The sequence below is a fragment of the Pelobates fuscus genome, chromosome 12 (genome assembly GCF_036172605.1).
Source record: "Pelobates fuscus isolate aPelFus1 chromosome 12, aPelFus1.pri, whole genome shotgun sequence".
Classification (NCBI taxonomy): Eukaryota; Metazoa; Chordata; class Amphibia; order Anura; family Pelobatidae; genus Pelobates; species Pelobates fuscus.
Genome location: NC_086328.1, coordinates 40,474,450 through 40,497,655, shown reverse-complemented (window position 1 = coordinate 40,497,655; position 23,206 = coordinate 40,474,450). Strand labels below are relative to the sequence as shown.

The 23,206-nt window shown below is 37.5% G+C and overlaps 1 protein-coding gene across 2 annotated transcripts; it reads right to left on the bottom strand.

The window, feature by feature from the left end:
• Window positions 1-1,262: 1,262 nt before the first annotated feature.
• TPPP3 (tubulin polymerization promoting protein family member 3) lies at window positions 1,263-22,334 on the bottom strand. Of its 2 annotated transcripts, none has more exons than XM_063438056.1 (4): window positions 22,110-22,334; window positions 4,857-5,051; window positions 3,914-4,067; window positions 1,263-1,620 (listed from the first exon to the last, which is right to left on the bottom strand). In XM_063438056.1, exons 2-4 carry the CDS (start codon window positions 5,042-5,044, stop codon window positions 1,432-1,434), a joined length of 531 nt encoding a protein of 176 aa, XP_063294126.1. In that variant the 5' UTR covers window positions 5,045-5,051; window positions 22,110-22,334; the 3' UTR covers window positions 1,263-1,431. The 2 variants fall into 2 exon arrangements, with proteins under 2 accessions (XP_063294126.1, XP_063294127.1); XM_063438057.1 differs by lacking the exon at window positions 22,110-22,334 and adding an exon at window positions 21,330-21,418.
• Window positions 22,335-23,206: the final 872 nt, after the last annotated feature.

Sequence of the window (23,206 nt, the reverse complement as noted above, 5' to 3'; positions counted from 1 at the left end):
AATTCACTATAATGGAATAAGGTACGTGTATCCTTGCTACAGAAAAGATTGATGTAATATGTCTAAATAGAGCCAAATAAAATAGCATAGCTTGGTAAATATGTGCCCCAGGCATAAAGGCGTAAAGGTTAAAACTGCTTTGTTCAACATACTATTCATAAGAAAACATACGGTAGTTAAGGATTTAGTTTGAGACATAAGTGCTACATTGTATGTATAACAGAATACCCAATATCCCCCATTCAATGTGCTGGATATAGGCTTCTACAGATATCATTGGATGAAACCACTTCTCCATTGGGAGGAGGCTTCACATCACGATGGACAGATGTGAATACCCTTTAAAGCTGCAGTCCTGGGTAGCACCTAGTCAAAGCACATTGTAAACAACTCATCAAAGGGAAATGTTGTCTTGTATAGAGATTGACTTTTTTTGGAGTATTTTTGGAACCAAATAGGGTTTTACAGATTTTTCATGTTTCGAATTCTTAGTGTTTTTTTTTTTTTTTTTAAGTCTTTCAATACCAGGGTAGGGCAAAAAGGCGAATGAAGGGTCAATAGCAGTCAAAGGAGGCGTTAGTGATGTTCCGAAGACAGCAATGTCAATCAAACCAAAACAGCAGTTAGCAGAGCAGTTATATCACATATTTGTGTAGTTCTGTTAAGAAAAAAGGCAATACAACAGTGTAGAATGTACACAAAACGCTGCTCATACGCATGCTCCAATTGGCAACTCACTATTTTTCAGTAAAAAGGTGCAGTTAAACTACCAATTTCCTTTACTGGAGAGAATAGAATCTACTTACTCTGGGTACGCTGTGTCACTTCAATGGAACTATGAATTATTAGAAACTCTTTTGTCATGCTGCATTTACAGCAAAAAAACAAACAAACCATAAAATGAATAAAAGAAATGTATAACAAAAAGTTCAAGGGTATTATCTCCAAAAAACATTGCCTCTCCACTGGCTTTCTTTGGTGCTAGAAACACACTGCAGTGTAACCATTAACGCATTCAGCACCAGGTTGACCTACCTTACTGCTCTGGCAATGAAAAGGTTAATAATGGTGATAACGCAAACTTTAATTTATATTTACCTTTTCAATATATATTCCATTTTTATTCACTACCTCAACTTTGTTCTAACAAATTACACTATGGTATGCTCTATATTTGTATTACACAGGGTCTATGAATAATTGGTTGACTAAAAAAAGAACCAATCTGCGAATATATATCGAAAAGGTAAATATAATGAAAGTTTGCTGTTTATTTAGTGAATGAAGTGACAATATACTGAGTTTTTTTTTTAGCTGCACTGGGTTATATTTTTTAAATGTAGCGCCTTTTATCCCTTAACAGGCTTGGTACTTAAAAGGTTAATGGTAACTATGCAGGAGCAATGGTTGTAGCACACCTGCTGGTGCACCTTATTTTTTCACCTTGGCATCGTACGTGCCAGCATGTTTATATGCGCCAACATATCCGGTATTTTCCACGATGGTCTCACGACCACTTTTTCCTCTTCCCTTTCCTGTCTCATCGAAACGCTCCTTGTGGGAACCGGTGTATTTTGAGGTGTCTGTGAGTCGGTCCACTGCTCCCACAGCTGCAGCTTTCTGGAGAGGGGATGCAAAAGAACAAATATGCAATTAATGCTAGAGTTGATAGTGACACAGTATTGTGCAGTCACAACGCATACATGGGCAAAGGGATCCAGCTTGTTTCAATAGGGTTACATAGCTGAAAAGAGACATGTGTCCATTACGTTTAGCCTTTTCACATTTGTTTTTGTTGTTGATTCCAAAGAAGAAAAAAAAAAACTGTCTAAAGCGCATCCCATTTTGCAACATATTAGGGGAAAAAAATCCTTCTTGACCCCAGAATGGCAGTCAGATATCTCCTTGGATCAAGAAGGTATTACCCCACTAATTAAAAATTATATCCCTGCTAATATGTTTTTGCAAGTATTTATCCAGTTGCTGCTTAAACATCTGTATAGACGCTGATAAACTACTTCTTAAGGCAGAGAATTCTGCATCCTTCTTGTTCTTACTGTAAAAAAAAACCTTTCCTTTGCCTTAGACTAAATCTCCTTTCTTCCAGTCTAAATGCGTGACCTTGTGTCCTACATATAATCCTGTTTATGAATAGGTTTTGAGACAATGATTTGTATTTGCCCCAAATATATATGTATAATGCTACCATATACCCTCTGAGGCGCCGTTTAACCCCTTAAGGACCAAACTTCTGGAATAAAAGGGAATCATGACATGTCACAGATGTCATATGTCCTTAAGGGGTTAAAAAGATTTACATTTCTTAACATTTTTTTATAACTAAAATGCTCCATTCCTTTTTTATCAATTTTGTAGCTCGCCTCTGCACTTTTTCTAGTGCCATAATCTCCTTCTTTAAAACAGGTGCCCAAAATTGCACAGCATATTCAAAATGTGATTTTACAACAAGGCAAAATTATATTCTCATCCTGACAATATACATGACAATACCTTCCTGTCCTTAGCAACTGACATTGCATATTGTTGTCTAGTTTGTTGTCTATAACAATTTCCAAATAGGGTGTGGATTCAGGAAATGTTCTTAAGTAAAAGGTGAATGTTACATAATCACTAAGTGCAAGTTAATTTAATTTCTGAAGCACAATCAAGAAGAACTACTAATTTGGAAATGACAGGCTAGATTTTACTAATAAATGAAAACAGAAAATACTATCAATTTATATTTAGCCACATAACAAAAAATAAACTAAAGGCAGGGACCACATTGGAGAACATGGAAGGTTTCCCCTACCTGTTTCTTAGCCTCTATTCAGCAGTAATCCGAACAGCCCATACAACACTGCAGCGTCATAAATAAATGCATTCATTTATAACTTTGGAGTGTTCCTATACATTTAGTTCAAAGAAACTCTTCTATGTTTCTTCCTAGTCATTCGATGGGATGCTGATATGGAAATTGGTCAGACAGGTTTGTGGTTCAGATGGGGGCAGTGACAATAGGTGGGACCCACACAAAAAAAAAAGGCAGGAGGTTAAATTTGGACTGTCCCGCTGAATCTGGGACTATTAGGAAGAATAGATTATGTGTGTAGACAGATTGTGTATATATATATGATGCAATTTGTCTGATCCAACATCTGTATTTGTGAGAAACTTGTGTAAATAGATAGATATGGTCAAGTGTCTTCTGTATTCCATCTGAGATTCTTTTCTGGTACTACCAAAATTTTTTTACAACATATATTTAGAGGTGGTTATTGTTTTGAGACTTTGTTCCCACCGTTCCCCCTTTTTTGGGACGTGGGGGATTCATTCTCAAACCTTCTCCTTTTTTATGCTTAAATTAATTGAGTTAGGTTCTTTATAATACTTGTAGCTTTTTTTCTATTGTCTTTACTTATATTTATTATCTCTTTTCCCTTGTGCCAGATCTCTGTATTTGTTCTCCTCTGCCCATGATGTCTGCAGTTTGGCCTTCTGTGAGATTGATTTTACTGATTGCATTGTGGATCCATTTGATTGGTAACAGAACCTTGCTTAAGCCATCTTGATTGCTACACATAAGGAAAAGTAGTTGATCTTCTCCCTTATGTATTTTATGAAAACTAAAGTGCTCAGGAAAAGAGTAAAAACAGAGTCAGACACAGGGGACTATATAAAAGCAGATTAGATAACGTTTAGATTTGGTGACAAAGCTGCTTTAAAACATAGCCACGTGACGGTCTTACAACCAAAAGGTAGCCCTGCTCACTGTGTATGGGATCTAGTACCTAATAAGACTGTTTCCTATTACCACTTTTATTGTGCAGGAGTCACTGCTGTTCTGTGTATATGCCATAAGAAGTTGCATGAGTCATGGCATCACAGAACGGAAATGGATATTGTCTCGTACCGTGATCCCAGTGCTAGCAGGCTCGTTTCCAGCCACCAGTTTGCTGATAGCCTCAAAAGCTTCTTCTTTACTTTTCCCTTTATATTTCTTTGCTGACAGTTCCTCTAGTGCTTTCTGAAATTCCTCATAGGTTATCACCCTGGCTGTCTTTCCTCTGCAAAACACAAATTATGTAATTGTTAAAGAATTATCTTATGTTCTTAATGTTTAATAAAAACTGATAAAATTGATCTCTTCCAGCGATTTGTATGTATTTTCAAATTTCTACAGTTTTTGCAGAAAAAAAAAATGTTTTGTAGAAGGGTGCACCATAAGCCTGCCTCCTTAGCCATGCCCCCCTAATGCCAGAAAGACGTCCTTATCAGTGTACATACACAGCTCAGTTGAACATAACCCGGCTGCAGACATTCATAGAAACTGCTTTTTTTGTGTACAAATTTTTTTCAAGATTTGAGTTATTTACTAAAGTGAGGATTCAAAGTGAATTTCAAATTTAAGTGAAAATAGCCAAACTAGAAAAATGATCAAACATGGTTATTCACCAAAGTGAGAATTAAAGGCGAATTCAAAGTGAATTTAAAATGTAAGGCCAAAACAGCCAAATTGGAAGCATTGCCGACTGAGAGAATTTGTCCAGTTTCACTTATTTGTCCTAATTCTCTTTGAATTCATCTTGAATTCTCAGCAAAGCTTCCAGTTCAGCTACTTTAACCTTAAATTTGAAATTTACTTTAAATTCACTCTAAATTCTCACTTAAGTGAATAGGCCTGATATTTTCCTTTCCATACATGCTCAGCTTAAAATACAACATTTCGTTATTCTACTCCATGTGTGTTTGGCTGGCCTGAGCTATAATCTTGACCCAGAAGATAACAATCTATGTTACAAATGACATATGTGGTTATAATACTTAGGCACAAAAGTTATTGAAATTTAACATACTTTACTTTAGAGAACACAATGTCGACGTCCGTAGTAGTAATGGTCTTTCCATCGATAACTTTGCATTCTTTACATAGTTTCGCCCAATTTTTTCCTGTCATCTCTTGACCTGTGGCTTTGGTATCACCATAGATGGCAAATTTCCGAAAGCTGTCTTCAAGGGAGGCAACATCTGAATTTTCAGCCATGGTTGACCTACAATAAAGAAGATATAATGTATAATTTCAGAAAAAAAGACAATACACAGGCAAATGCTTTGGGTGGAAAACTGTAACCATTCTAGGTGTGCTCTTTTTGGGACCTTGACCTGAAGGTACAATTTTTTGGAATATCAATAGGACGAAGGTAATTTATGTTGAAGGTAAACTCAAGTCCACTGACAATAACGTTTCCTATATCCCTGTTCTCGAAGTCAATCTAAAAGATGGGAAAACCAAATAGAAAGCTATTTACAACTGTGTTTCAAAACCAATGTTTTTATTTTTTTAAATGGCACAAATCAAAATTGTGTTTCTACTACTGTTTTATTTTATTTTTTTATTTAGTGTGGGACAATATTTTGAATGTATGACAAGTACCATTCAATGTGAGAATACGACCTTGATTTAATATTGTTGGATAAGCTTTCCAAATGGCTTAATATTTTTGGATAAACCTTTTAAATTAATATTATGACAAATATTTAAATTTTGTATTATTTTGACAGTTTGATATAATTATATATTTTTATACATTTTTTTTTTTTTTTTTAATATTTTGGAAACGTTTATTATTAAACGCCTACAGCAGCAAAGAAGTTAAACATGGTACGTGCATCGCTTTACAGCGAACAAGATGCACAAGCAAACGCCAGGCACCATGATCACTTCAAAAAACTGAAGAAGTCATGGTGCCTGGCATAACTCTTTATGGTTTTAGAAATCAGTCTGTGTAAAGAAGATACTTTAGTTGCATGAATTGTTATTAGTAAATTATCTAAAGTTCTCAGAACACCCCCACACTTGGCCATAGCCCCACTCACACCCCTAAAATTATAGTGTCTCTCTTTGTTTATTTGAAATGTTGTGAGGTATTCAGTAACACTAATAACGTTGCAGGCCTCCTAATCATCCTTTCGCGGGACAGTCACAAATTTACATTCCTGTCCTAGTGTCCTGGGTTTTTTCCCTGGTAACTGTTCCTAAAAATCTTAGCATATTTGGAACCTATGTATGTTGTAGCATTTCCCAGAATTCTATTTTTGCTTATGCATAACACAACAAACTGCATCCCAATAGATCAACATGACTTCGAGTACTTAAGGTGATACTAAGCAGGCCATAATATGATAGAATATTTGCTTCAGGCAACTTTTTTTGCTACAACAAAACACAACAGCACATGCAAACTAAACTCAGGCTAGATTATTAGCTAGATATCTGCATGTGCAATGTAAATTTCACCACAAATACCTTCTTCGGGTACAAGAAATGTGGGATATCGAACAGGCATCTCAGGGTAGTGGGGGTCAGGCAAAATCAAGTTATACTATTACTGTTAACTGAATTGATACTGTTACTTTAATTAATCCATGTCATCGCTCCAGGACAGATAATGAAAGCATGATGCACTGTCACAGCACTAAAACACGAGAGAGAAAAAATCTAACTCTAATATAGAGTTTTGCAATTGATTGCTTACTTAAAAAAAAAAAAAAAACTAATAACATAGGATTTCCCCAGGACCTCATCTTCTCCTTATGCTAAATAAAAATGTTTTTGAAAAATATGTACAATTTTACAGCATTGTATGACTCCATTATAATGGCATGCTTTGTGCCTTCTAAAAATTGCTCTATTCATTGGCACCAGCATTTCTGCCAAGTGTGAAAGGCTGGAATATCTGTGCCAGCCAGTCCCAGCAAAGAGACGTTTATATAAGTAATACAATATAATTTATATTGGCATTTTTATTCACGTTCATTATTAGCACACCATTTGCTAATTACTATTTTTGCAGTGTTCTGTTGGTTGTCCACATATGCATTTTATGTAGCAAAATAGAAACCCCTGTTATTGTAGTTATATAGTTACAAGAAATCCAATTTCTATCAGGACGTGATTAAGGAACTATAAATCAGCTGTGAACCTTATTTGTGCCTTTAAAACTTTATTGTGCGTCTATAAAAATGTACATATCTTTATGGCTTGCTGGGTACACACCATCAGTACAATGCTCTTGCCCTCTCCTATGTGCTTCAAGTCATATTGACAATTACGCAATCTGTTGCAATTTGAACTACAGCCAAGATAATATTACACTGCACAGGCAAGTTACATTTTCTCAGGCAAGTGATTAGAATTCATATTTTGTTTTGATGTGTATTTTGTGGCAACAACCTGTTGCTATTTGGCATTAAGCACAAACTGTCTATAATCATATGTGTACGTGTTGCTTGTATCTAAGCAACCTGTTAGTGTACAATATAGAATTTTTATGTACTCGGTGCCAGAGTGTTGTGCAGTAATGCATAGCTTATCCCTCATGCAATTATAAGCTCAGCTAAGATTCCCATTAAAGGAGACCTGTCACACAACATTGACTCACTCATTAGCGCTCGCAGTCCTTCTACTTGTGATAACTGTTTTTTTTAAAACATTATTAAATCAGGATAATGTATAACGTCTTCTAACCTGCTCAAGCAATCCCAGTGCAATTTACTAGGTTGCCTCTTTTGTAAATACACTCCCTCTTAAAGGCCTAAATCATGGGTCGTCAACCTGGTCCCTACCGCCCACTAGTGGGCGTTTCGGGATTCCAGGTGGGCGGTAGGGATTTTCAAATTTTTTTATAGATTGGGTGAGCCGGCGGGCGGGTGCGAGCTAGCGGTACCCCTGCGACCGGGTACCGCCATCACCACTTGCGGCCCCAGCGGCAATCCGCCGGGGCCTCATATGGAGGGGTCCATCGGGTGGCCCATGCTGTCAGGGCCACCCGATGGATGTGGATTGTGAGGGGGGCCCGGTCAGCGCTGGGCGCTTTAACAGCACGACCGTGCCCCCTGTGATGACATCACAGAGCTGGGAGGAAGTGATTCCCCGGTCACTCCTCCCAGCTAAAACTGAGAGCCGCGCGGGAGGAAGGAGGAGGGGGGAGTCAGAGTGGGAACTCTGACTCCCATCCACCTGAGCCACCACTGGACCCCAGGGAAAGTCACCCTCCTGCACCTTAAAGGTAGGAAACAGGAGGGTGACTTAAATATAATGTGTGTTTGATTGTGTGTGTGTCTTTGTATGTGTGTCTTATGTATGTGTGTCTTATGTATGTGTCTTGTGTATGTGTGTCTTGTGTGTGTGTGTGTATATATGTGTCTTGTTTTTGTATGTATGTCTTGTGTGTGTATGTGTCTTTGTATGTATGCCTGTGTGTGTCTGTATATATGTGTCTTGTTTTTGTATGTATGTCTTGTGTGTGTATGTGTCTTTGTATGTATGTCTTGTGTGTCTGTCTGTATGTGTGTCTTTGTATGTCGTGTGTGTCTGTCTGTCTGTATATATATATATATATATGTGTGTATGTATGTCTTGTCTTTGTATGTATATGTTTCTTGTGTCTGTATATATGTGTGTATGTATGTGTGTCTTGTCTTTGTATGTATATGTTTCTTGTGTCTGTCTGTATGTGTGTGTCTTTGTATGTGTGCCTGTGTGTGTGTGTCTGTATGTATGTGTGCCTGTCTGTATGTTTGTTTGTGTGTCTGCATGTGTGCCTGTCTGTCTGTATGTGTGTCTGTATGTATGTGTGCCAGCAGGGCCGCCATCAGCTCAAGGTCTGGGCCCCCCTTCAAGGCAAGCCTCCAAATCCTGCCCACAGGAATACACACACACACACACACACTAACAGATACAAATACTAAAACAGACATACACACATGCATACACACAGTGCACAAACACTGGCATACACACAATGGCATACACACAATGGCATACACACAATGGCATACACATACACTGGCAAACACACAATGGCATACACATACACTGGCATACACACACAGGCATACACAGGCACACACATACACTGACACACACACACACATACACTGACATGCACACATACACCTCATTTTCAGCCACCCTCCTCTCTTCCTTACCATTTCGTCGCAGGAGGGTGGCTGGGGATGATTGAGTCGGCTGCCTCTCCTCGCGGCCTCTGTCTCCTCCTTCCCGCGCGGAGTAAACTGGGAGGAAGTGACGAGCTGCATTTTTTTTTTAAAGGGGCCCGGTCGCGCTATTACAGCGCTGACCGGGCCCCTGAAGATAATAGGGCCCATTGGGTGGCCCTAAATGCTTGGGCCACCTAAGCGTGTGGGCCCTGGTGCAGATGCACCGGCGGCAGTTCCGCTGATACACGTGGGGCCAGGGCCCCCCAGGGCCGCCGGGCCCGTGACAATTGTCACGGTTGTCATGTCCTGATGGCGGCCCTGTGTGCCAGTCTGTTATAGTGGGATACCTAGCTCAGCCTTCCTACTGGGCATTGCTATAAGGAAGGTTAAAAAAAAGGGAAAAAAAAAGGTGGGGAGGGGAATTGAGGAGGGAGAAGAGGGGAGATGACGCACAGATGAGAAATCCTATTATGCGCAAACAGAGAAGTCGTCTGAATATCACCGAAAGAGGAGACCTTCGTTTGTTCCTTACGAAAATCGAACCAGATATCAAATATTTAGTCTTGCAGCATCAACCTCAAGGATCTCATTAATCACTAGTAAAGGTAATTTCAATTTACTTTGTTTTCGCATTAAACTTTATAAAGTTAAAAACATTATAAACATGCATTAATTGGAAATAAAAAGATAAATGAACGTACATTTATTTATTTTTTAAAACACCCTTCTTTCGAAAAAAATATTCCGCACTTGCGCGAAAACTGGTGGGCGGTAAGGAAATTTTTTCAACCAAAAAGATGCATTAGTGGGCGGTAGTTAGAAAAAGGTTGACTACCACTGGCCTAAATTAACCTATCCATCATCCCTGCCCTCTTTATGGTATTCCAGAATGTTTGGTGAGCACCATAGCAACTAAGCAACAGTTATGCACAGTGTGCATGATTATCCTAGAGCCCCACGGCAATAGAACTCCCTAGTATTATGAAGTATAAGATCATCATATAGCAATACAAAACACATTATTCATTAGTGAACAACCTTGTATATGAACTGATATTCATATGTTTTTTGAAAATCTTTATTTGCCCTCATCTAACCATGCTTCAGTTATTTGTCCCTCACAAGAGGCAGACATTATTTTTAACTTCGATATCACACTTTGAGTGACATCATCCATGCCATTAGGTGAGTGAGAGCCAAGCTTCACTCCTGGGCAACACTTCGTGCATGCAGCTGTCGCCATTTTAATTTATAATCTGCTAGCGCGTGTGTGTTTGTGTGTGTGGGGAGGGAGCTGAGGTCACACAAATAGTGTGATTCTGTCTCTTCTGTTTCTCTCTTAGCAAATCACTATCGGGTGAGGAGCTGAATTAATAATGGCACTTGCATAACGCTTATCGATCTAAGGACATCTGTATCCCAGTTCTGCCCGACTAGTAAAATGGCATTAATCCTAACCTTTCTATAGCATGGCATTATTATTACACAATTCCCACCTTCAATCCTAACTCTAGCCCTACCTTAACCCTAACTCTACCCTAATCCTAGTCTAACCTTAACTCTTTGATGGCATTATTGTACCATAACTCACAGTACCACTGTCCCTCTAGCATGTAAGCTCATTGAGCAGGGCCCTCAACCCCCTCTGTTCCTGTACGTCCAGTGGTCTGATCTCAATTATATGTCTGTTAGTCCACCCATTGTACAGCGCTACGGAATTTGTTGGCGCTATATAAATAATACAATAATAATAATAATAATAATATATAAACTGGATGTTACTCATTCATTTACCTTACTTCTCTTATTCTTTTGGGGGAGATTTTTCTGAGCTGTCTCTTACAACCACTAGCAGAACTAACTCGCCGCAGCTTAAACCAGACCAAATGAGAAGAAGTATGTTCACACCCTACACTGACCACTTATGACTCTCACTTACCAGACTGCACAAAGACATCTCATGCACTAACCTAAATGCTATCCCAATAGGGATACTGGAAGACACAGATCTAAGATTAAATATAAATCTCAAGACATATAATTATTCAGCTAATTAGTATAACTGAATTCCGAAAGCATCCCTGAAGAATGTAAGCACATGGCCTATCTTGTACTGTTAGATGAGCCAAGGCATCGTTCCTTATTACTTTTGTATCCGTGAGTAATCATAAAACAATACTTCTGTATGTAACCCTATTTGGGAAGGATGAATAAGGCTTTAATGCTATATAAAAACTTATAGAAAACACAAACACCCTAACATCTTGTGTGCATTTAAAAAATATGTATACTGTAATGTGAAACTGTCATACTATTCACATATCTTAATAGCTCTGCAAACTACGAACAGACCTGTGTATCCCATCATTTGACCCTAGATTAATGAACTATTAATCCAAATATTTGATTACATTGTGAAATTATTTTAAAAAGCATTTTTAAGGTGAGTGCATGGATTGCAAACAAAGTTTTTACAGCATTTTTTTTTTTTTTTACAAGCTTGTGATATATTAGCATAGGTTATCTTTGGAGTTCAAGCTTTTTATTTTTGTACTCCCCTTATCGTATAGTGATGGAAAGGTGCAGAACTTCATGTGGGTGGGATTTAGGTGGGTCTCAATGGAGATTGGGTAAAGTTAATATGCTGATGTCTGGAATCAAACTACTACCTATAATTAATTATTCTTGTATATGTCTCAGCAATGAGAATGGATCAAGTAGGCAATATGTGGCCAAATGTGCCCCAGCAGAACTGCATTATAGATTTCATTGTAGTATAATGTATTGTTGAATCAAAGTACTCTCTGTATTATGAAAAGTCAGTCATTTCTGTTCGCTTTCAAAATCATATTTCCAGATTTTACTAGTGCCAGGAAAATGCCCTGGGGGAATTATGCTGAGCATGTTTGGGGTGTACTACACAAGATGCTTTTGAACTCCCCTCTCAACCAATGATGTTTGCAATTCTGTGCCTTGGTATATCCAGGGCTTGCTGCATCTACTGTGAGGATGCCAGCATCACTCTCCAAAAATGTTAAATATACCAGATGGCATATAGTACCTGGCACTAATAAATATGAGCAATAAAGGAATAGCAGACTTGAGATCACCATATTTTGTGAGGCCATATTACTAAGAACAGGCATCGTATGTCAATTGGTTCCACTAGGACATTGGTGACAAAAGGCAGATCCCCAGGTATACAACCAAGCTCAAATTGTTATTTGCTAGCTCCAGAACAGATCCATCTATTCCACTAATGGAAGTGGAGAAAAGGTAGAGAGCTAACTGTTGTAGAACTACAACTGATGTGGTGCTTTTTTATCCTTAATCATGAGAACACTACAAATTCGGCAACATCTGGATATCTTTTTGGCCTCCCCTGCTGTCCTGACTCCCAATCCAGAAGCAGCTGTATCCTCAGTGATGTATGTTATCACGTCACGGATATAAAGACACTGCGCCAGTGGAATTAAATGACCCAGCTTGTGTAGACATAAATATGTCCTTGTAAAAATTGAAAGAACAATTGGGTAAAAGCCTGCCTTGGCTTGTTTATTACTTTTATAAATACATGTGTTAGTTCAGTGCTTTCATTTTCTCAACTGTTGTGCGGAGACAGTTTAAAATAAACTGCAAAAAGTTAAACTGATACATGTAAAATGGAAATAACCATAAATTGTCCATGCATTTGAACTGCCATGCTTATTATTTTTACAACCATTTTTTTTAATTCTATGTATATTTTATCTGTTTTTCGTCTTTATAAAAATATGTGTAAGAAAATTATATGTTTTATATTTCAATTAATTTTAACGTTTCTGCTCTTATATTCTCCATATTTATTTGCAACTCTAATCTTGTTCTTCAAGGACACTAAGCAGAGTTAAAATTAACTTCATATGGGCCATGGAAGGGTCAAGCATTTTGTAAGATCCTTTAATCATTGTTTGCATATCTCTCTTTCTTCACCTCTTTCCCTCGCTAGGTTTCTATCTGTCTATCACTCTATCTATCTATGGTCAATGGTTGGCAACTGATGGCATGTATGTCAAGCTGCCCCCAAAGGATATCCAAGCTTGCCTTGAGTGCCCCTCTACTACAGTAATGGAGCATATGGTCCGCACCTGCAGATGCAGACTATTTGTAACTCTTCCTCGCAATCATTCAACTGAGCGACTCAGTGAGAAGTAGCAGACAGGAGGGAGATGCACAAGTGGTGAGTTTTAGCCACCAGATGCAAGGTTTAGTTTATAGCACCCACCCCACCATGATTATGGAAACCATCTTATTATACTTGTTTCACTGCTTTGTTGCTGTTTATAAATACAGTTTGGCAAATGCTTGGAAAGCATAACAAGTCTTTAGCTAACAGATGAACCAAAGTATAAATGCCTACCTCCTCTCGTCTATGTCAATGACCGATTTGCAGATGTAACAGTTACTCTCCAGTTCAACTATATATTTATAGCAGAGTTAGTACTAATGATGTCATAGGCAGCATAAGGATAATGCAAGCAAACCCATCTTTTTGCCACATGCACATTAGCAATCAGTTCTGTTTTACAATCCTGTCTTCAACAACATGTGTACACAGTGAAGCAGGCTCACTTTGAAAACAAGTAAAACTTGATAACGAAAGAATGAAATAATGGAGAAAAAATAAGGAGTTGCCTTAGGCATTTTGGCAACCAACTAGTTAATACCAGCTTACACCAAGTACAAAAAGAGCAACTGTTTTATTAACTACAGAAATAAATGTTTCTAGATGTGAAATTGGTTTGATCGTGTTGTAAGTAAAAAAAAAAAAAAAAGCAACATTGATATGAGCCATGGCACTAGGGAAGATTTAAAAAAAACAACAAAAAAAACCCACAGTAAACGACTTCAAAAAACGACAAATGTTAGCTGGATACTTTCGGGGTTAGAAACCAGATTTAAGATATTTTAAACCCAATTTGGCCTCAGATTTGTGCTTCAGTTCCCAGGAACATAACAATTTAATGTGTTTCTTAAGAAGGATTACAGATAAAATAGAGAAACGGTGGGTTATAACAGCTGCTGGTCCTGAGGGATTGTGTCTGTTTATTTATGCTTGTGCCTAAATAAAGATTATGGGACATACTGAAAAATCAACATCTTCATACTTAAACATTTTACCATATGGGAAAGTTTAAGACAAATAGATAAACAGAGGATACGGCTTCTGTACGGAACTGTAAACATGTTTATATTTTGCATAGTCTTGCTGGCATTTGATGTGCACGATCATGTCTAAGAATTAAAAATTGTGCAAACAACATTAAGGTATGTAAAGCCTATTCTGTATGCCCGCAGTATATACTGTGTGTAACTGTTACCAAGCAACAACACAGGGTCAAAAATAAGATAACAAGTGATAGAATTGTAGTGTGAAAAATCATAACTATGTATGATTGTGCTGCTCTTATCCTGTCCTTTAAATTCCAATAAAATTCAGATATGGACTGGAATTTAACTCTGACAAGTTACTTCTTCCGAGATCATGACATGTGGTGTCATGGATGCTGGGAAGGACAAGGTAAATGCTTACTTTGAGAATAACGGTATTGAAAGGAAGATTGCTGCTGTACAGGCACTATTAGATCTGTCCCAGAAGCTTCTTTGATTAAGGATAGGCCATTGTCGCTACTAAGGCCCAAGTGATTACTTCTGCTAGAAGTTCTACTGAGATTACTTGTATGACCCCCAATAACAGCATCTATACCACTGCTGGGATCACAGAACGAGAAAAGAGAGTAATTATTATAACAGGAAAATAACAGCTCATATAAAAATGGTAACTAGACTAGTCATGCAAAGGGAGCAATGGCAAAGATGCCCATTATCTCAGGCGACCATTAGGAAGAAGAAACATCCGACGAACAATTATGCAAAATATATTTGCACATGGCTTCACAAAGCAATTATACTAGATAGAATTCAGAAATACGAGCAGAGCTCACTGTACAAATTGATCCAAACGGGCATAATTTATTATTTTTAAGACGTCCAATATGTTTTCACAGAATTAAGTCAGGCGATAGGGTTGAGTGTTCCATCTCATGCAATCTTATTAGCTCTGTTGCTGTCTATGCCTCCTGCCTAGCTGTATACACCAGAATGGTGGGGCACAGGGCTTTGGGTGGAGGCCCAAGTTATACTAAGGCCTTTGGCTGACTCCAGCTATGAATAGGTCAATGCCCAAGGTGGTTAATATTGTGCAGATGTCCACAAAGGCCTATCTAATATTGGGGTCAGTTAAAAAGGCATCGAGGAAGAACACAATGTGTCTTATGACATAAACAATATGGTTCAGGTCTCTTGTTGCAGACCTGGAATGCCACTGGTGACTCGGTGTGGTCAATGGGGTCACAAATGGATGATTGACTCAGCAGAGCAAGTGCCCCAGAGATCACAACGTATAAATAAAATTTGAATATAGATCCAAAGTTGACCTGTCATCTATTTATGAATAACAAGTCCACTTTAAGAAGGAATTGTCGGCTTTCCCCAATGACTATGTTTAAAAATTCAGTATGCATAATGAAACTATGTAATTATATCCACTTTATCAGTATGCGAATTGAAACAGCTATGTTGGACTATTGTTACAGGATTTGCATGATTTTTTTTGCCCCTTAAAATTTTTCCAGACCACTGGTTGTTGCAGATTGATTGTGACATCCTTGCATCCTTAGAAGGAATAGTAAGTAGAACAATGTTAAGTTCAGGATATAGAAAGTATTACTTATGCTCCAGATGGAAAAAACAGAAAAAAGACTTGCACTAAGAATAGAGAAAAGCTCAGTAGCTTGCCCTAGGGTAGACGCAGTAAGTTGCAAACAAGTGCTAGGTCACGTGTATAATTACAGAGGTATCACATGATTTATTTTACTGAACTAGTATGCAAACTAGTTCACGAATTAGATATCTCTAAATTTTTCACAAAAAAAGCACAAAGCTACAGGTACTTTTGATAAATATATTTAATGATGCACAAGGTGCGTAGGTGGTATATCAAGTTTATGGGATGATTTTCCAAGAGAATTCCTTAGAATCCTATTGCAAATAGACTAGTGTCGGGTCATATGAAATGAATGTGTGATTGGCAGAGCCACCACAGCTAACGCACGTACTTGAAGTTCATCGATTTGTCTACTTGATTACACTAAACGTGTCTTTCCTCTTTATACACATTGACTTCAGCATAAAATGACTTTATGTTTGCAGCTACTGGACAGGTCACAAGAGTGAGAAAGCCGGTGACCAGTGGAAAAAAAACGGGACCAAAAAGGAGAAAAACACACAATATGGACAGGAGACTAAGAGAGTAAGACAGATTGGAGAGGAAAAAAAGAAGCGAGCAGGTACAGAGTAGTAAGATACACAACTACTAACATATATATAAAAAAGAGACTGCATGATGGATGTACTGGGATGGAAAGGACAGGAGTGGGAAAGGCAATGATAAGACAGGAGAACCACAAAAATACACAGAGTTCAGGTTGCATGAATCTGGGGTCAGTTAAGGATTAAAGTAGAAAAGGATGACAAGCAGGGACCAAAAGCATACATACAAAGAAAGCAATTGCATTAATCAAGACGGAACAAAGCAAAAGCAGGATTTATAATACAATTCAAACTAAGGAACAACAGGTTCCTTAATAGAAAAGGATATGGTATTCAGACACTACTGTATCTGTTAATGGGAATTATGACTGTGAATTGAACTATTTATTTTTGTTGTTGTTGTATACTACGTTGATCGGACATGAATCTCCAAAGTCATCATCTTTATACAGAGCCAGAAATATTAAGGATGGGACTGGTGTTTAAAGGACAATGTAGGCACTATAGCCGTTTCATCTCATTGAATTGATTATAATGCATGGAGTCCCCTGGCACTGTCCCTCCTTTCAGTGTTGAAAAATTTTTAAGTAGTGTAACATTTAATGTCCCTGGCACGTATGGCTAAGGCAGAGATTACACCCTTACTTGTAGCCATACCAATGCATACCAGGAGTGGGCTCTGTGATAGGCTGAAAGAGATCAGCTGACACACTCAACCAATCATAGCTGCCCACTGCTCTTCAGGCTAATGCTTCCTCATTGGCCCAAGTAGCAAAAATGGTTTGCAGAGGACTCTCATTTAGCATTAAAACATTATAACGATTTAACGCCAAAATGAAGGACCGCGCCAGGGGACTTCAGACAATAGAAACACATCAATGAGATGAAGCAGTTACAGTGTCTGCAGTGTCCCCTTAAGAATAAATCATGTGTAATATTAAAAGACAGCATAATTATATTTAACAAAACAGAATGTATCAACCAAATTTGCTCATGTGCACAAAAAAAACTAAGAAACTGAGAATACAAAATGAGAACCTATTTTTCCTTGAATACACTGTTATAGGAAACATTTGTGGATACATGTCGCTTCCAGGGATGTATAAATTCTGATTTTTAAAATCCCTAAGATCCCTTTACAGACATTGTTATCGTTGAAAGAGTACTTGGTTTAATTCTAAAATAAGGTATTGGGGACATCTGGTAACTTTACTATATAAAGACACGTGTGTTATATAAATTATTTTGTAAACAGCTTTAAACAGGAGCTAGTTACATATATTGTATACTCTGTATGTACAGTTAGGCAGATACACCCATAGACTTACATGTTCAAATGACTTTATTCAGATGTAAATGATACACATTTATATTACATATAATAATACACAAGACAGAATAAAGTGTACTATATAATTGGACCTTTGCAGATATAAGACTAATCAATACAATACTGACTTTATTAATTCTCTTCATTTAAAGGGTTTATTCTGAGCATCATAACCATTATAGCTCGCTGTAGTGGTTATGATGTAAGGAGTACCGGGGCCCATTTCCCTAGTCATGGGGCAACCATTTAGCCCTCTTCCTTGGGTCCGCAAGTGCACAATGCATTTATTGGCTAAAAATATCAGCTGACCACTCTCAACCAATGAACGATATTCAGTGCAAATAAATTTGACATTCGCTGATGACAACCCAATGTAGCTGTACGAGGTGGAGTAAGACCTCTGCCAGCAGAGGTGGTAAAATCTACGTGTACTGTGTTTCATGCAGACACACTGCATATACAGACTCCAGACACCATGACCCCTTCAAATCACTAGAGTGGTTATGGTGCTTGGAGTAACTCTTTAGCCATTGTAGCCTCGCATTAAATATTTATAATAGGCGTTAAGAAACACAATTTGCACTTATCACAGTGGACCACTAAGATATAAACAATAGTGATTGTCTTTCACAACCATCCTCAGGTTCTAATAGAAACGCCTGGCACTAAGAATGGCTTCTTGTTGTTTTTAAACATTTTCTGGTCACAGGGTAGGGTAAGGGTTTAACCCCTTAAGGACACATGACGTGTGTGACACGTCATGATTCCCTTTTATTCCAGAAGTTTGGTCCTTAAGGGGTTAAAGGAACACTATAGTCACCTAAATTACTTTAGCTAAATAAAGCAGTTTTAGTGTATATATCATTCCCCTGCAATTTCACTGCTCAATTCACTGTCTTTTAGGAGTTAAATCACTTTGTTTCTGTTTATGCAGCCCTAGCCACACCTCGCCTGGCTATGATTGACAGAGCCTGCATGAAAAAAAAACTGGTTTCACTTTCAAACAGATGTAATTTACCTTAAATAACTGTATCTCAATCTCTAAATTGAACTTTAATCACATACAGGAGGCTCTTGCAGGGTCTAGCAAGCTATTAACATAGCAGGGGATAAGAAAATCTTAATTAAACAGAACTTGCAATAAGGAAAGCCTAAATAGGGCTCTCTTTACAGGAAGTGTTTAGGCCAGGCTGTGCAAGTCACATGCAGGGAGGTGTGACTAGGGTTCATAAACAAAGGGATTTAACTACTAAATGGCAGAGGATTGAGCAGTGAGGCTGCAGGGGCATGTTCTATACACCAAAACTGCTTCATTAAGCTAAAGTTGCTCAGGTGACTATAGTGTCCCTTTAATGTTAAGATTTGTGTATGAATTAGTTCAAAATGTACATGAACGTGTTTTTTTTTCCCATAAACAACAATAACCTTCTTGTACTTAAAGATAAAACAATACAATTATTAGGAATATAAATATAAATACGTCATTAATGCAAAGATGGAATACTATTATAAAACAGGGGATAAAAATATGAATCTCTTCTATGACTCTAGATCCCCTTGCACTCCTCGGCATTACAGTGGTTAATATAACCCTGTGCATAATTGGTGCCTTTTTTAATTTATTTATTATTCTTGCAGATCCATCACCCTGCTGTATATTGCTAAAGAGCCCTGCAGGCAGATCATGTCACTGCTATTTCTCATCATGCAGATCACCATGACAACAGGCTGTAATGTTGTAAGCAAAGTGTAACTGTGAGAATGTTCAGGGTGGGAGACAGCCGGGCTCCTCCACATAGTGATTGGATTAACATTCTGTAAGCTCATGGTGTTCCTGCTAATAAAGATTTTAATTGAAGTCTTTTTGCTGGAAAGTGGGTTCTGCAGAACATTGCTTTCTGCATGCTGCTACTAACCTAGGCCTATAATGTAATGGGGGGGAGAGAGGGGATGAGATTTAATTTTACAACTTTTCAGAGATAATGGTGTCTTCTGGGCTAGTGCAGTGATCACCAATTCTCAAGGGGAGTCAAACGCAGCAGATGTTCTACTATAAAATGGATATTCTCTGTGGGTTCAGTAAAATTATTTTGTTGCACTTGATCCATGTGCTCATTCCCAGAGGGGCTTGCAAAACACAAGACGGATAAACAAGGCACTCTATGTACCAGAAATCAAACTGCAAGCGATGCTAAATCCGAAATCTGTGTGGCGTTATACAGCGATGTGGCACTTTAAGGGTTAATGGCTATTTGGCCTTTGTAAATTTCACATCCTATTAAAAACAGCCATATTTTAGAACTGTTAAAATACCCACTCATAAAAAAATAGATATACTGGGCGTGGTACAGTGACAAAGCTGGGAACACTGCAGCGTGGTATCTCATAAACACTGATTGCATCCCCTTTGCTTATTTAATAACACACACACACGCACACACACAAAAACAAACACACACACACTATTATATATGATATGGATAATATATTAGGGTTCTGTTAAAAGATTCTATGTGAATCTAAAATGTTGATCCTAATAAAATATTTTTTTTAATCAAATACTAGAATGCTATTCCATTTTTCTACATATATATGTGTATGTGCATTGTATATGTGTGTGTGTATTGTATACATGTGTATGTATATGTGTGTGTATTGAATATATATGTATATACAGTCAGAGATGAATTAAGCTCCCACAGGACTCCAGGTAGTTTGGGTCATCTTTCAATCTTAGTATAAGGATGATAAATGGAGCCAAGCTTTGCTAAGTATTTTTATGTTGATAGCCCCCTATCTAACACCTGAGCCCAAGGCAGCTGCTCCAGTTAGCCTTATGGCTACTGCAGCCTTTTCTACAGTAAAACATAAACTGACAAATACATAGACTACCCCTGGGGTTTATTCACTCAAATGATGGGCATTGTGGAGAATTAAATAAATCAATTTTCAATTTTGAAACCAAAATATTGCATCTGCAAATTGCTCTAACTCTACCATATAATCAGTTCTTTTGCCAATTCACCACAACTCCAAGTTTAGTAAATAATTTCACTAATGTACATAGCACCACACTGATCTGCTATTAGGTTAGTAATACATCATCAGTGGATGGGAGACTTAACACCAGTAAAACTACCTATAATGGCTATTGGCTTGCCTATATCACAAATAACTACCTACCCTGATACAATCAGCACACCCAAAACTACCACACATATACAAATACGCATTACAGAACAATTATTGCAGATCACATTTATTGATACAAAGTATACATTCAGTGACATATTTACAGTCAAAACAAGCAATCCACATCACAAAATCACACCTTACCTCCTATAAAAGACTTATTTCAATCAAACATGCTACCATATTAAACAAAACCCTCACACACAGAATAATCCCTTCAGGATATCGTTAATATGATTGTCCTGTAGTGGGTTAATAACAGAACACAGAATCTGACTCATGTAAACACCGTGATATAAACACATCTCTAATAATGAGAAACTGCAATGACATTAACCAATGACTCACATATTATCCCAACCCACCAGCAACAAACATTCCCAAACATCCCCACACCCCAGATCAATGATTTCCTACCAATCCCCATTATTACCTTATAATATTCCACAAGCACACCAAGGGGTACAAGTGATATATAAACCATAAAAGGGAATAAAAGACAGCCTTATAAACAAACAGCTTTTCCCATCAGGATTTCTGCAAAGTGATACTCCATGTAACAGATTTATTAAAAAAAAATAAAAAAAAAAAAATAAAAGTACAACACACCATCCAGTCAAAAAGTAAGCAGGATCTTAATAAAGCATTACAGTGCTATGAAAATTGAGGGCTTTCCCCCTTGTTGTAGCAACAGATGTAAAGTGTGTCTTTCTCCTCTAGCAAACAGTAGCCAGGAAGCAGAGACTGGGATAATTCATGTAGAGGGGTAAGAGGTTCTGAAATAGCTCCCAGCACAGCAGTGTTTATAAGAAAGCATGCAGCCTATCATTGTAACACATCCCTCACTGCTACTGTAAACCCAGGATCATTTTATTTCTTGTAGGAAAATATTCGGCAGGGATGTGTAATGTGTGTATTTTTCCTATTGCAATGTCCTCTCTGTATTTCTCTCTCTCTGAATCTTTCTCTATAAAAAAAAACACAAAAAAAAATGCACCTGCTATTTTAACAAGATGAGGAACCATACCTAAGCATAATGATCTGTAACATCAGTTTGTTGCGGATTATAAAAAAAAATAAACAAATTATAACAAATCATGCAAAAAATAAATGCATGAATGTGTTATGTTTTTTTTTTTATTATTCTGGTTTTTTTTTTGTGTGTGTGTGTTGTGTTATGTGCAATATGCTGCAGACAGAATTCTTTTCCTACCTCTTGATTCCCTGGGTTCAGCTGTAGACGCCTACTCTGTCCTCCTGGCCTGTAGAATGAAATGCTGCTTTAAAGGCTGTGGGACTATTATCTTCTGTTTATTCCTGTATCCATGGAGACATCCTGTAAAACATCAAGGGAGTGTAATATAAATACAAATGACCAAGGTCACTTAGAGGCGTAAGAGATGTACCCTCCTGCCTTCTTTGCTGCAGCAGACAAGATTTCACTTGGTTGAATCTCCCTTACAAGTATCTGGATGCAGTGCCTTTGCAGAGGGTGTGACATGCAGAACAAAGACTGGCAATTAGATACGGATTCATTCATTTGCTATCTGCTCTTTTAAAAAGTTTCACTACTGCATTGATTTGACTCTTGGCTTATGTAGTTATTACATTTTATTTTATTTTTTTCTTTGCTTATGATCTAATTTTTGCATGTTTTTTTCTTTTCAGCCCTTTTATGCAATGAAACTGTTAAAAAAAAAATAGAATTTTGCAAATGTTTTAAAATATTAAGAGGTTATATTTATACAGAAAAAAATAAGTATTTTCTGATATTTGACATTATTACCTGGCTTTTAAATGTGGACATTATTTTTTGTGTGTTGAGTTGGAACACAAGAAACTTGCACTGTTAAGCAATAAACACCACATTTTAAACAAAATGCTGATAAAATAACATAATTTCGAAGGGATTTGCCATTCTCATATTCCTAAAAGGCAAGCTTGGCTCAAATTCGGTCACTTCAACCGAATGAGCATATTACATTTGATAACATCCAGTCTCTCCTCTGAAATCAGTAAATGTCATGCAAATCCTCTATCAATATTGCATTTGCATGTTATCAAACACAAGATTTCACCCAGATTCACTTTCAACAAAACCAGTATAAGCTAAATGTGTTAAATAAATTCACCTGTAGGTTCTGTAGGTGAAAATGCAATAAAATGTATTTACCCACTAGCAGCCCAAGTGGAATTATAATATTAAGAACATAATATTGTTTTACTATGTAAAATGTGTATATAATGATCATATAAAATGCATTTTATACCCTAACCTTCTGTGCATTGATTATTGGAGTACAATTTACT

Excerpts from the sequence above, each read along its gene's own strand:
- TPPP3 (XM_063438056.1), bottom strand. The coding sequence starts at position 5,044 with ATGGCTGAAAATTCAGATGTTGCCTCCCTTGAAGACAGCTTTCGGAAA. Across the intron at positions 4,068-4,856 it reads ATTGTGTTCTCTAAAGTAAA|AGGAAAGACAGCCAGGGTGA; the intron begins GTATGTTAAATT and ends TGTGTTTTGCAG. Across the intron at positions 1,621-3,913 it reads CTGCTAGCACTGGGATCACG|AAAGCTGCAGCTGTGGGAGC; the intron begins GTACGAGACAAT and ends TCCCCTCTCCAG.